Source organism: Salvelinus namaycush, chromosome 10, assembly GCF_016432855.1.
Source record: "Salvelinus namaycush isolate Seneca chromosome 10, SaNama_1.0, whole genome shotgun sequence".
Taxonomy (NCBI): domain Eukaryota; kingdom Metazoa; phylum Chordata; class Actinopteri; order Salmoniformes; family Salmonidae; genus Salvelinus; species Salvelinus namaycush.
Genome location: NC_052316.1, coordinates 44,280,757 through 44,293,523, shown reverse-complemented (window position 1 = coordinate 44,293,523; position 12,767 = coordinate 44,280,757). Strand labels below are relative to the sequence as shown.

The following is a 12,767-nucleotide window of genomic DNA, read 5'->3' as shown; positions in this document are numbered from 1 at the left end:
GGCCATCGAAGGTGAGCATTTTCAACACTGAAGTCGGTTACGATCTGCAGTCAGGGACAAGACCCTGGTGAGGACGACAAACACTCAGATAAGCTTCCCTGAGATGGTTTCTGACAGTTTGTGGTAAAATTCTTTAGTTTTGCAAACCCACAGTTTCATCAGCTGAAAATATGCAACAAAAACAACGATTTTACTGAGTTACAGTTCACATAAGGATATTAGTCAATAAAAATAAATGAATTAGGCCCTAATCTATGGATTTCACATGACTGGGCAGCCATGGGTGGGCCTGGGAGGGCATAGGCCCACCCACTTGGGAGCCAGGCTCACCCATTGGGGAGGCAGGCTCAGCCAATCAGAATGAGTTTTTCCCCCACAAAAGGGCTCTACTACAGACAGAAATACTCCTCAGTTTCATCAGCTGTCCGGGTGGCTGGTCTAAGATCCCACAGGTGAAGAAGCCGGATGTGGAGGTCCTGGGCTTGCGTGGTTTACACGTGGTCTGCGGTTGTGAGGCCGGTTTGACGTACTGTGAAATTCTCTAAAATGACTTTGGAGGTGGCTTATGATAGAGAAATTAACATTCAATTCTCTGGCAACAGCTCTGGTGGACATTCCTGCAGTCAGCATGCCAATTGCCCACTCCCTCAACACTTGAGACATCTGTGACAATGTGTTGTATGACAAAACTACACATTTTAGAGTGGTCTTTTATTGTTCCCAGCACAAGGTGCACCTGTGTAATGATCCTGCTGTTTAATCAGCTTCTTGATATGCCACACCTGTCAGGTGGATGGATTATCTTGGTAAAGGAGAAATGCTCACTAACAGGGATGTAAACAGATTTGTACATAGAATTTGAAAGAAATAAGCTTTTTATGCGTATGGATTTTTTTTGGGATCTTTTATTTCAGCTCATGAAACATGGGACCAACACTTTACGTTGCGTTTATATTTTTGTTCAGTATACATCAGAATCAAGGTGAACCATTGTAACCTGGCTTACTTGGGTATTTAGTAGTAGCTTTGAAAAACTTGTTTTACCTATTAACTTGCAATTGGGGAACATACACTACAATCACCAAACGTATGTGGACACCCCTTCAAATTAGTGGATTCGGCTATTTCAGCCACACCCGTTGCTGATGTAACGGATGTGAAATGGCTAGCTAGTTAGCGGGTACGCACTAGTAGCGTTTCAATCAGTTACTTCACTTGCTCTGAAACCTAGAAGTAGTGTTGCCCCTTGCTCTGCAAGGGCTGCGGCCTTTGTGGAGCGATGGGTAACGATGCTTCGTGGGCGACCGTTGTTGATGTGTGCAGAGGGTCCCTGGTTCGCGCCCGTGTCGGGGCGAGGGGACGGTTTAAAGTTATACTGTTAAATTGGTGCCGTGACCCGGATCACTGGTTGCTGCGGAAAAGGAGGAGGTTGAAAGGGGGGTGAGTGTAACGGATGTGAAATGGCTAGCTAGTTAGCGGGTAGCGTTTCAATCAGTTACGTCACTTGCTCTGAAACCTAGAAGTAGTGTTGCCCCTTGCTCTGCAAGGGCCGCGGCTTTTGTGGAGCGATGGGTAACGACGCTTCGTGGGTGTCAGTTGTTGATGTGTGCAGAGGGTCCCTGGTTCGCGCCCGTGTCGGGGCGAGGGGACGGTTTAAAGTTATACTGTTAAACTGACAGGTGTATAAAATAAAGCACACAGCCATGCAATCTCCATAGACAAACATTGGCAATAGAATGACCTTACTGAAGAGCTCAGGGACTTTCAACATGGCACCGTCAAAGGATGCCACCTTTCCAACAAGTCAGTTAATCAAATGTCTTCCCTGCTAGAGCTGCCCCGGGTCAACTGTAAGTTATGTTATTGTGTAGTGGAAATTTCTAGGAGCAACAACGTCTCAGCAGCGAAGTGGTAGACCACGCAAGCTCACAGAACGGGACTGCCGAGTGCTGAAGCGGGAAAAAATTGTCCGAGTTCCAAACTGCCTCTGGAAGCAACCTCAGCACAAGAACTGTTTGTTCGGGAGCTTCATCAAATGGATTTCCATGGCCGAGCAGCTGCACATAAGCCTAAGATCAACATACGCAATGCCAAGCGTCGGCTGAAGTGGTGTAAAGCTCGCCGCCATTGGACTCCGGAGCCTTGGAAACGTGTTCTCTGGTGTGATGATTCACGCTTCACCATCTGGCAGTCTGATGGACAAATCTGGTTTTGGTGGATGTCAGGAGAACGCTACCTGCCCCAATACATAGAGCCAACTGTAAAGTCTGGTGGAGGAGGAATAATGGTCTGGGGCCTGTTTTTCATGGTTCGGGCTCCTTAGTTCCAGAAGGGAAATCTTAATGCATACAATGACCTTCTAGACAATTCTGTGCTTCCAACTTTGTGGCAACCGTTTGGGGAAGGCCATTTCCTGTTTCAGCATAACAATGCACCCGGGCACAAAGCGAGGTCCATACAGAAATGGTTTGTCGAGATCGGTGTGGAAGAACTTGACTGGCCTGCACAGAGCCCTGACCTCAACCCCATCGAACACCTTTGGGATGAATTGGAACGGCGACTACGAGCCAGGCCTAATCGCCCAACATCAGTGCCCGACCTCACTAATGCTCGTGGCTGAATGGAAGCAAATCCCCACAGCAATGTTCAAACATCTAGTGGAAAGCCTTCCCAGAAGAGTGGAGGCTTTTATAGCAGCAAAGGGGGGGACCAACTCCATATTAATGCCCATGATTTTGGAATGAGTTGTTCAACGAGCAAGTGTCCACATACATTTGGGTCATGTAGTGTATATATAATTCAGTAGAGGTTCCCAAACTGGGGTCTGTGGTCCCTTCAGGGTCCATGGAGGAAGTCCAGGTGTTCTATTTTTTTTTTTTTACATGTCTCAGTATTCCTCTTGGTCAGGAACGTCAAGTGACTGAACTACTAACTATAAATCAGTACAACAGTAGACGTACATCATAAAACAATTTAATGCCTCCGGTCCGGTGGTGGTACTTTACCATCAACTCCAATATACCCCACTTATTGCCATCCACTTTCAGATATCTGTTCTTTATTGCCCCATAAAACACGACAGCTGTCTATAATAGCAAACGCATCTTGCTGAGCCTCGAGTTAGGACTTGAACCTGTTGATATGCTGAGAGAGTGTGTCTGTGTGCCAAGCTCTCATTGATCAAACACACTGTTGTAGCCAATCACAGTAGCAGAGTGATCCATTTAGTTAAACTACTGGACGAGACACATTAGACATGTCCACACACTCACAACAAAACAACAGATGTCCTTTTATACCTTATAAACAGTGGATAATATGCTTGAGCTAAATTATTAATTCCAAGAATATAAATCAGCACATACTATAGTAAGTATTTTTTTTTATATGCACCAAAGTAGGCCAAGGGGGGAAAAAATTGTCTTATTTTTTGTTGTTTCTATAGTGCACATGTAACTTTTTTGTTTTATGTTTATACGGAACTCTGGATTACAGTGACACGTGTTTATGTCTGAGTGGACTACTCTGGTTAAATCATGTCTGAGTGGACTACTCTGGTTAAATCATGTCTGAGTGGACTACTCTGGTTAAATCATGTCTGAGTGGACTACTCTGGTTAATTCATGTCTGAGTGGACTACTCTGGTTAAATCATGTCTGAGTGGACTACTCTGGTTAAATCATGTCTGAGTGGACTACTCTGGTTAAATCATGTCTGAGTGGACTACTCTGGTTAAATCATGTATGAGTGGACTACTCTGGTTAAATCATGTCTGAGTGGACTACTCTGGTTAAATCATGTCTGAGTGGACTACTCTGGTTAAATCATGTCTGAGTGGACTACTCTGGTTAAATCATGTCTGAGTGGACTACTCTGGTTAAATCATGTCTGAGTGGACTACTCTGGTTAAATCATGTCTGAGTGGACTACTCTGGTTAAATCATGTCTGAGTGGACTACTCTGGTTAAATCATGTCTGAGTGGACTACTCTGGTTAAATCAAATGAGAAACAGGACACCATTAACTTAAGAGTTTCACTAAAGAATTAGAGAGAATAACACACACACAGTGTTGGAGTAGTGAACTACAAGTATTTAAACTTGTAATTTAACTCAATTTTACAGTAGTTTGGTTGAACTAAATTCAAATCTAGGTTGTGTTTTCAGTAGTTAATATATATATATTTTTTACCATGTAGCGGTGTAGCTAACTACTCTACACACACATTTCTTTACAAAAATAAAATATGGATGAAGTAGGCAAGAAGTTCCTTTATTTTTCAGCATCAGGACTGCCCAATTATCACCTGAAACAGTTTGTATGTTTAATATATTACACATTCTGTTAACATCTGACTCCAGATGGATCTGTTCTTGCAGTCGATTACAACTCAGATTTAGATAGGATCATTTTCCACTAAGAAAAGATTGGGAAAGGACGTAGTGAACTAGTTTTTCTAAGTAATTAAGTAAACTATATTTTTCTTAAGTGTAGCTTAACTTCTTCCAGTGTGAAGTAAATGATATGTTCAGAGTAGCTTCCCCAACACACAGAGAGAGAGAGAGAGACATCTAGAAGGAAGAGACCCACAGCACTATGATGTATGAGAAAGGATTTATAGACAGGCCTCTATGACAAATTGAATGAATCAGGAAAGGGATTATTTACAAACTCGAATCCAAAAAGTGAGATAGAAAGCAGTGGTGAGGTGGTGAAGAACAAGAAGAAGAACAAGTCTTATAGAAAACAATCATCTTTGTGGAAGCAGGAGAGGGAGGGAGGATTCCGGCACGGCGCCCTCCGGAGGACAGTTAAAGGCGTTACGCTTCGGAGCGCATTGTTAGATCTTTCCCCCTTCAGATACGAACAACGGCCATGTCCACACACACACTCTTGAGGACTGTCTACTCCAGTGTGTGTCTGTCTGAACGATCCCCTCGCGGAGCTTGAAGATATGACGTCACAATCCTCGGTGAACACAGACCCTTCTTTTTCCCCCCCTCGTTTGTTATTTAATAAAGGACTACTGCTTTTAAAAACCATGCACATCATCACATGAAAAAAGGAAACTGGCAGGGAAGTGGACATGGAGAGGGGGAGAGGAGAACCAGGGAAGTGGACATGGAGAGGGGGAGAGGAGAACCAGGGAAGTGGACATGGAGAGGGGGAGAGGAGAACCAGGGAAGTGGACATGGAGAGGGGGAGAGGAGAACCAGGGAAGTGGACATGGAGAGGGGGAAGAGGAGAACCAGGGAAGTGGACATGGAGAGGGGGAAGAGGAGAACCAGGGAAGTGGACATGGAGAGGGGGAAGAGGAGAACCAGGGAAGTGGACATGGAGAGGGGGAGAGGAGAACCAGGGAAGTGGACATGGAGAGGGGGAGAGGAGAACCAGGGAAGTGGACATGGAGAGGGGGAGAGGAGAACCAGGGAAGTGGACATGGAGAGGGGGAGAGGAGAACCAGGGAAGTGGACATGGAGAGGGGGAGAGGAGAACCAAGGAAGTGGACATGGAGAGGGGGAGAGGAGAACCAGGGAAGTGGACATGGAGAGGGGGAGAGGAGAACCAGGGAAGTGGACATGGAGAGGGGGAGAGGAGAACCAGGGAAGTGGACATGGAGAGGGGGAGAGGAGAACCAGGGAAGTGGACATGGAGAGGGGGAGAGGAGAACCAGGGAAGTGGACATGGAGAGGGGGAGAGGAGAACCAGCGGCCACCATGTCGGTTACTTTACATTTCCACTGCTTCACCAACACAGTTCACACCCCAGCCAGTCAGCGGAGTTCAGAGTTAGTACGTGTGTCCCAACCCTAACCTTAACCCCATTCTCTGGCCTTACAGAGGGACCTGACTCAGGACCACAGGTCTCCTCTGCTCTACTGAATGCATAAGAAACTAACTGAAACCGATAGGTGTTGGTGAAAGTAAAGGAAAATATATTTATATATATATATATTCATATTTATACGTTCAACATGGCAAAGAAAATAATTCCCCATAGCTGTATGAGTTTTAAAGTAAAGCTCAATATAGACTTTTTATTATAACAAAATAGGCAGTAGACTGAGGGTTAAATATACGTTAAAATCTCAGTGTACAATAAATTCTTTCGGTTTTTGCTTCCTTCCTACTACTACTAATACACCTGGAGTCAGTTTAAAAAACAGACTTTCATTTACTCTATTCCTGTTCAGGAAATTAACCACCCAAAAGCTTATTGACAAAGAACAGAATCAAATCAACAGGGATCGTAAAGTCAGTGAAGGCGGCTATGATAAGAAACAGCCTTTTGTGTGCCAGAGTGAAGTCCACTCATCACTCTCTAACCTCAGGTCCCTCTGTGCAGTTTGAATAGTATGGCTGTCATGTGAGCAGAGACAAAGGACAACTAAAGAACAACAAAAACATGACGAGGGATAACATGACGAGGGAATGATCAGAACACTCTGAAACATGCTCTTTTAAAGCTATAACGTGCAATGTTTAGCCTCATGTCATATCCTTTACTAACCCACACATGAATGCATTCCCTTTCAATAATATGAAGAAAAAAAGAAAAAAAAAGTACAAGAAATGATTTATTATTTGTATATATATGCATCTAAATCATGTTCCTTAAACATTAAGGACTTGTACCATAAAAATCTCCCCATAAGATGCTGGTCGCCAAAGCCCGTACCTCCTTAGCAGGAAAAACATCCAGAGACAAGGACAGCCCAAGAAAACACCAGAGAGAGAGAGAGAGAGAGAGAGAGAGAGAGAGTGTGTGTGTGATAAAGAAAACATTAAAGAATTTTGTGTGTGTTATAAAGAAAACATTAAAGAATTGTGTGTGTGTGTGTGTGTGTGTGTGTGTGTGTGTGTGTATGTGGGTCTATGCGTGATCAGATCCCCAGACACTAATGTAACGACACCAGCCAGTGTGACAGAGGGGAGCAGGACGGCGGCGGGGGAGGGGGTATAAGTGAAGGGGGGGTCCTATGCTCAGGGCATAAAATTAGACGTAAAATCAAAGAAGAAAATGAGGACGGCAACAAAAAAAAAGGTAATCTCTTCTGTCCTCCTTCACAACTTGTCCTTGGCAGGCACCCAGATGAAGGGTCCTGACTGCTCCTCGATGATCCTCTTCACCGTGTTATAAATCTCCTCCAGAGAGTCCCCCTGGACTATAGCTGCAACGACACACAGAGCCGACACACATTAGACACAACATGTAAAACATACTAAATATATATATAGTATAGCTGGGACAGGCTTTCCCGTATTTTGCCCATTAGTTCATTCAGGGAACTGAGACATCAACTACTTGATGCTGAAGAGGTTGAGACTGTAGTGGTGAGGGGGGGCTGGACTCACCAGTGAAGTGCTCAGTGAACTCCTGCTCCAGCTTCATGGCTCGGTCAAATGTCTTCCTCCCCTGGTCCTCTGTTAGCCTCTTATTCATCTCCCTAGAGAGAGAGATACAGAGAGAAAGAGAGAGTGTGTGAGAGAGAGAGAGAGAGAGAGACAGAGGAGAGAGGGGGAGAGATAGAGAAGAGAGACAGGGAGAGAGGTGAGAGAGAGCGAGGGAGAGAGAGAAAGAGAGAGACAGAGAGAGCGAGGGCGAGAAGGGGAGAGAGGCGAGAGAGAGAAAGAAAGAGTGAGAGAGGAGAGAGGGAGAGAGAGAAAGAGGGAAAGAGAGTGCGAGAAGGAGATAGAGGAGAGAGACAGGGAGAGAGGCGAGAGAGGGGGAGAGAAAGAACGAGATGGAGGAGAGAGAGAGGGCGAGAAGGAGAGAGAGACAGGAAGAGGTGAGAGAGAAAGAGAGAGAGAGGATGACTAAGATGTTGCCCTATATACAGTATATACAATGTCTTTGGAAAGTATTCAGACCCCTTGACTTTTTTCCACATGTTGTTACATTACAGCTTTATTCTAAAATGGATTAAATGAATACAAATATTTATCAATCTACACACAATACCCCATTATGACAAAGTGGAAACAGGTTTTTTTGAAATGTTTGCAAATGTATTAAATATAAAAAACAGAAATACCGTATTTACATAAGTATTCAAACCCTTTGCTATGAGACTCGAAATTGAGCTCAGGTGCATCCTGTTTCCATTGAACATCCTTGAGATGTTTCTACAAAGTGATTGGAGACCACCTGTGGTAAATTCAATTGATTGGACATGATTTGGAAAGGCACACACTTGTCTATATAAGGTCCTACAGTTGACAGTGCATGTCAGAGCAAAAACCAAGCCATGAGGTCAAAGGAATTGTCCGTAGAGCACCGAGATAGGTTTGTGTTGAGGCACAGATCTGGGGAAGGGTACCAAAACATTTCTGCAGCATTGAACGTCCCTAAAAACACAGTGGCCTCCATCATTCTTAAATGGAAAAAGTTTGGAAGAAGCACCAAGACTCTTCCTAAAGCTGGCCGCCTGGCTAAACTGAGCAATTGGGGGAGAAGGGCCTTGGGAGGTGACCATGAACCCGATGGTCACTCTGACAGAGCTCCAGAGTTCCTCTGTGGAGATGGGAGAACCTTCCAGAAGGACAACCATCTCTGCAGCACTCCACCAATCAGGCCTTTATGGTAGTGGCCAGACAGAAGCCACTCCTCAGTGTAAGGCACATAACAGCACGCTTGGAGTTTGCCAAAAGGCACCTAAGGTGCCATGAGAAACAAGATTCTCTGGTCTGATGAAACCCAGATGGAACTCTTTGGCCTGAATTCCAAGCGTCATGTCTGGAGGAAACCTGGCACCATCCCTACAGTGAAGCATGGTGGTGGCAGCCTCATGTGGTGGGGATTTTTCTCAGCGGCAAGGACTGGGAGACTAGTCAGGATCGAGGCAAAGATGAACGGAGCAAAGTACAGAGAGATCCTTGATGAAAACCTGCTCCAGAGCACTCAGGACCTCAGACTGGGGCGAAGGTTCACTTTCCAACAGGACAACGGCCCTAAGCACACAGCCAAGATTACGCACGAGTGGCTTCGGGACAAGTCTCTGAATGTTCTTGAGTGGCCCAGCCAGAGACCGAACTTGAACCCCATCTAACATATCTGGAAATAGCTGTGCAGCAACAGTCCCCACCCAACCTGACAAAGTTTGAGAGGATCTGCAGATAAGAATGGGAGAAACTCCCCAAATACAGGTGTGCCAAGCTTGTAACGTCATACCCAAAAAGACTCAAGGCTGTAATCGCTGCCAAAGGTGCTTCAACAAAGCACTGGGTGAAGGGTCTGAATAATTATGTAAATGTCATATTTCAGTGTTTTATTTTTTATAAATTAGCAAAAATGTCTTAAAACTTGTTTTTGCTTTGTCATTATGGGTATTGTGTGTAGATTAATGAGGAAAAAAAACAAATACATTTTATAATAAGGCTGTAACGTAATAAAATGTGGAAAAAGTCAAGGGGTCTGAATACTTTCCGAAGGCACTGTATATCTCTTAATACCCACCATCCCCTAGGGCAGAGGACTTTGGCCTCTTAATACCCATCATCCCCTAGGGCAGAAGACGTTGGCCTCTTAATTCCCACCATCCCCTAGGGCAGAAGACTTTGGCCTCTTAATACCCATCATCCCCTAGGGCAGAAGACATTGGCCTCTTAATACCCATCATCCCCTAGGGCAGAGGACGTTGGCCTCTTAATACCCATCATCCCCTAGGGCAGAGGACGTTGGCCTCTTAATACCCATCATCCCCTAGGGCAGAGGACGTTGGCCTCTTAATATGAAAATGAAATGTTGAATCAAAATAACTTACAGGATATTCTCCACAGACTTGGGCTTGATGAAAATAGCGATGGGGTAGAGCATGGTCGATTGCAATCGCTTGATGGCGTTGCCTGAAACATCCAGGATGCAATGCTTCCCCTGGACATAAGAAAGAGAGAGTTAAGACATGTCATCACAACATAGCCGTATGCTGACTCTTCCTCCTCGTCTCCTCATCCTCCTCTCTTCCTCCTTTTCCCCCTCTCCTCCTCCTATTTTCCCCTCTCCTTCTCCTCTTTTCCTCCTCTTCCTCTTCCCCTCCGTTCACCTTCTCAGCGACCTCCCGTACAGACTGGACGCTGGTTCCATACAGGTGGTTGTTGTACTGGCCCGCCTCAATGAACTTGTGGTCCTGGATGTCTTTCTCCATCTGCTCCCTGGACACCACAAAATGGTAGTCTCTGGCATCCACTTCGTAATCCCGCTTCGGTCTGGTCGTGTCTGAATAACCGGACAAAGACAATGAAGATGTATTTACATTTGTTTTGATATATTTAATTACCGACGGCCCTGATGAACTGGTTATCACACATCTAGGTACAAGACGAGAACGGTCAACATAAAAACATAAAATTGTGTATGTGACAAAAACATTGGTACTCACGTGGGACACAGGACCCAAATTTGTCGGGGAACTCTGAGATGAGGTCATCATTGATGCGGTCTTTCATTGGCCCCAGGATGATGACAGGCCGTGTGTAGTTCACTGGACAGACACAAGAGAGATCGACTGTAACAACACTGCACTTACAGTGAGATAACCAACTATCTCTAACAGAGATAACCAACTATCTCTAACAGAGATAACCAACTATCTCTAACAGAGATGACCAACTATCTCTAACAGAGATAACCAACTATCTCTAACAGAGATAACCAACTATCTCTAAGTGAGATAACCAACTATCTCTAACAGAGATAACCAACTATCTCTAACAGAGATAACCAACTATCTCTAACAGAGATAACCAACTATCTCTAACAGAGATAACCAACTATCTCTAACAGAGATAACCAACTATCTCTAACAGAGATAACCAACTATCTCTAACAGAGATGACCAACTATCTCTAACAGAGATAACCAACTATCTCTAACAGAGATGACCAACTATCTCTAACAGAGATAACCAACTATCTCTAACAGAGATGACCAACTATCTCTAACAGAGATAACCAACTAACACTAACAGAGATAACCAACTATCTCTAACAGAGATAACCAACTAACTCTAAGTGAGATAACCAACTATCTCTAACAGAGATAACCAACTATCTCTAACAGAGATAACCAACTAACTCCCGTGTGGCTCAGTTGGTAGAGCATGGCGCTTGCAACGCCAGGGTTGTGGGTTCATTCCCCACGGGGGGACCAGGATGAATATGTATGAACTTTCCAATTTGTAAGTCGCTCTGGATAAGAGCGTCTGCTAAATGACTTAAATGTAAATGTAAATGTGAGATAACCAACTAACTCTAAGTGAGATAACCAACTAACTCTAACAGAGATAACCAACTATCTCTAACAGAGATAACCAACTAACTCTAAGTGAGATAACCAACTAACTCTAAGTGAGATAACCAACTAACTCTAAGTGAGATAACCAACTAACTCTAAGTGAGATAACCAACTAACTATAATGGGGAAGTGACATCTGAGATGCCCCAAGATACTGCTGCTGTGTGACAGGTGATGTGTTGTGTGACAGGTGATGTGTTGTGTGACAGGTGATGTGTTGTGTGACAGGTGATGTGTGTGTGTCAGGTGATGTATGTGTATCAGGTGATGTGTGTGTGTCAGGTGATGTGTGTGTGTGTGTGACAGGTGATGTGTGTGTGTCAGGTGATGTGTGTGTGTGTGTGACAGGTGATGTGTGTGTGTCAGGTGATGTGTGTGTGTCATGTGATGTGATGTGTGTGTGTCAGGTGATGTGTGTGTGTGTGTGACAGGTGATGTGTGTGTGTCAGGTGATGTGTGTGTGTGTGTGTGACAGGTGATGTGTGTGTGTCAGGTGATGTGTGTGTGTCATGTGATGTGATGTGTGTGTGTCAGGTGATGTGTGTGTGTGTGTGACAGGTGATGTGTGTGTGTCAGGTGATGTGTGTGTGTCATGTGATGTGATGTGTGTGTGTCAGGTGATGTGTGTGTGTGTGTGACAGGTGATGTGTGTGTGACAGGTGATGTGTGTGTGTCAGGTGATGTGTGTGTGTCAGGTGATGTGTGTGTGTCAGGTGATGTGTGTGTGTGTCAGGTGATGTGTGTGTGTCATGTGATGTGATGTGTGTGTGTCAGGTGATGTGTGTGTGTGTGTGACAGGTGATGTGTGTGTGTCAGGTGATGTGTGTGTGTGTGTGTGACAGGTGATGTGTGTGTGTCAGGTGATGTGTGTGTGTGTCAGGTGATGTGTGTGTGTCATGTGATGTGATGTGTGTGTGTCAGGTGATGTGTGTGTGTGTGTGTGTGACAGGTGATGTGTGTGTGTCAGGTGATGTGTGTGTGTCAGGTGATGTGTGTGTGTCAGGTGATGTGTGTGTGTCAGGTGATGTGTGTGTGTGTGTGTGACAGGTGATGTGTGTGTGTCAGGTGATGTGTGTGTGTGTCAGGTGATGTGTGACAGAGATGAGGATGTAAGCTGTGTCTTACCTTCCTGCTGTGTGACTGGCTCGTAGGACAGGACGTACTCCTCCTGGCCACCTGATTGGACGGACAGAACAGGTGACCATGTTTAGACGAACAGTATCGGTGCAGTGGCCACTGTGATTAGGGTTAGGAGCTAGACTAGCTGTCGGCATGCTATGAGTGTGTGTTTGTCTACCAGTATTTGCCTGTTGTAATCTATCAAATCAGTGTAGATTTAACAGCAGCAGATTTAACAGCAGCAGATTTAACAGCAGTAGATTTAACAGCAGTAGATTTAACAGCAGCAGATTTAACAGCAGTAGATTTAACAGCAGTAGATTTAACAGCACTAGATTTAACAGCAGCAGATTTAA

The 12,767-nt window shown here is 44.8% G+C and overlaps 1 protein-coding gene across 5 annotated transcripts in view; it reads right to left on the bottom strand.

Annotated features, from left to right (window-relative positions):
* Nucleotides 1-6,017: 6,017 nt before the first annotated feature.
* The window catches only part of LOC120055060 (disks large homolog 1-like), a 282,572-nt gene continuing 275,822 nt past the window's right edge, over nt 6,018-12,767 (bottom strand). For all 5 annotated transcript variants that reach the window (XM_039002927.1, XM_039002928.1, XM_039002929.1 and 2 more), the window contains 6 exons: nt 12,418-12,468; nt 10,379-10,480; nt 10,043-10,215; nt 9,764-9,873; nt 7,356-7,447; nt 6,018-7,171 (listed from right to left, as the gene is read on the bottom strand). In XM_039002927.1, coding sequence (XP_038858855.1) covers nt 7,065-7,171; nt 7,356-7,447; nt 9,764-9,873; nt 10,043-10,215; nt 10,379-10,480; nt 12,418-12,468 — 635 coding nt within the window. In that variant the 3' untranslated portion in view covers nt 6,018-7,064. The remainder of the gene's footprint in view (nt 7,172-7,355; nt 7,448-9,763; nt 9,874-10,042; nt 10,216-10,378; nt 10,481-12,417; nt 12,469-12,767) is intronic.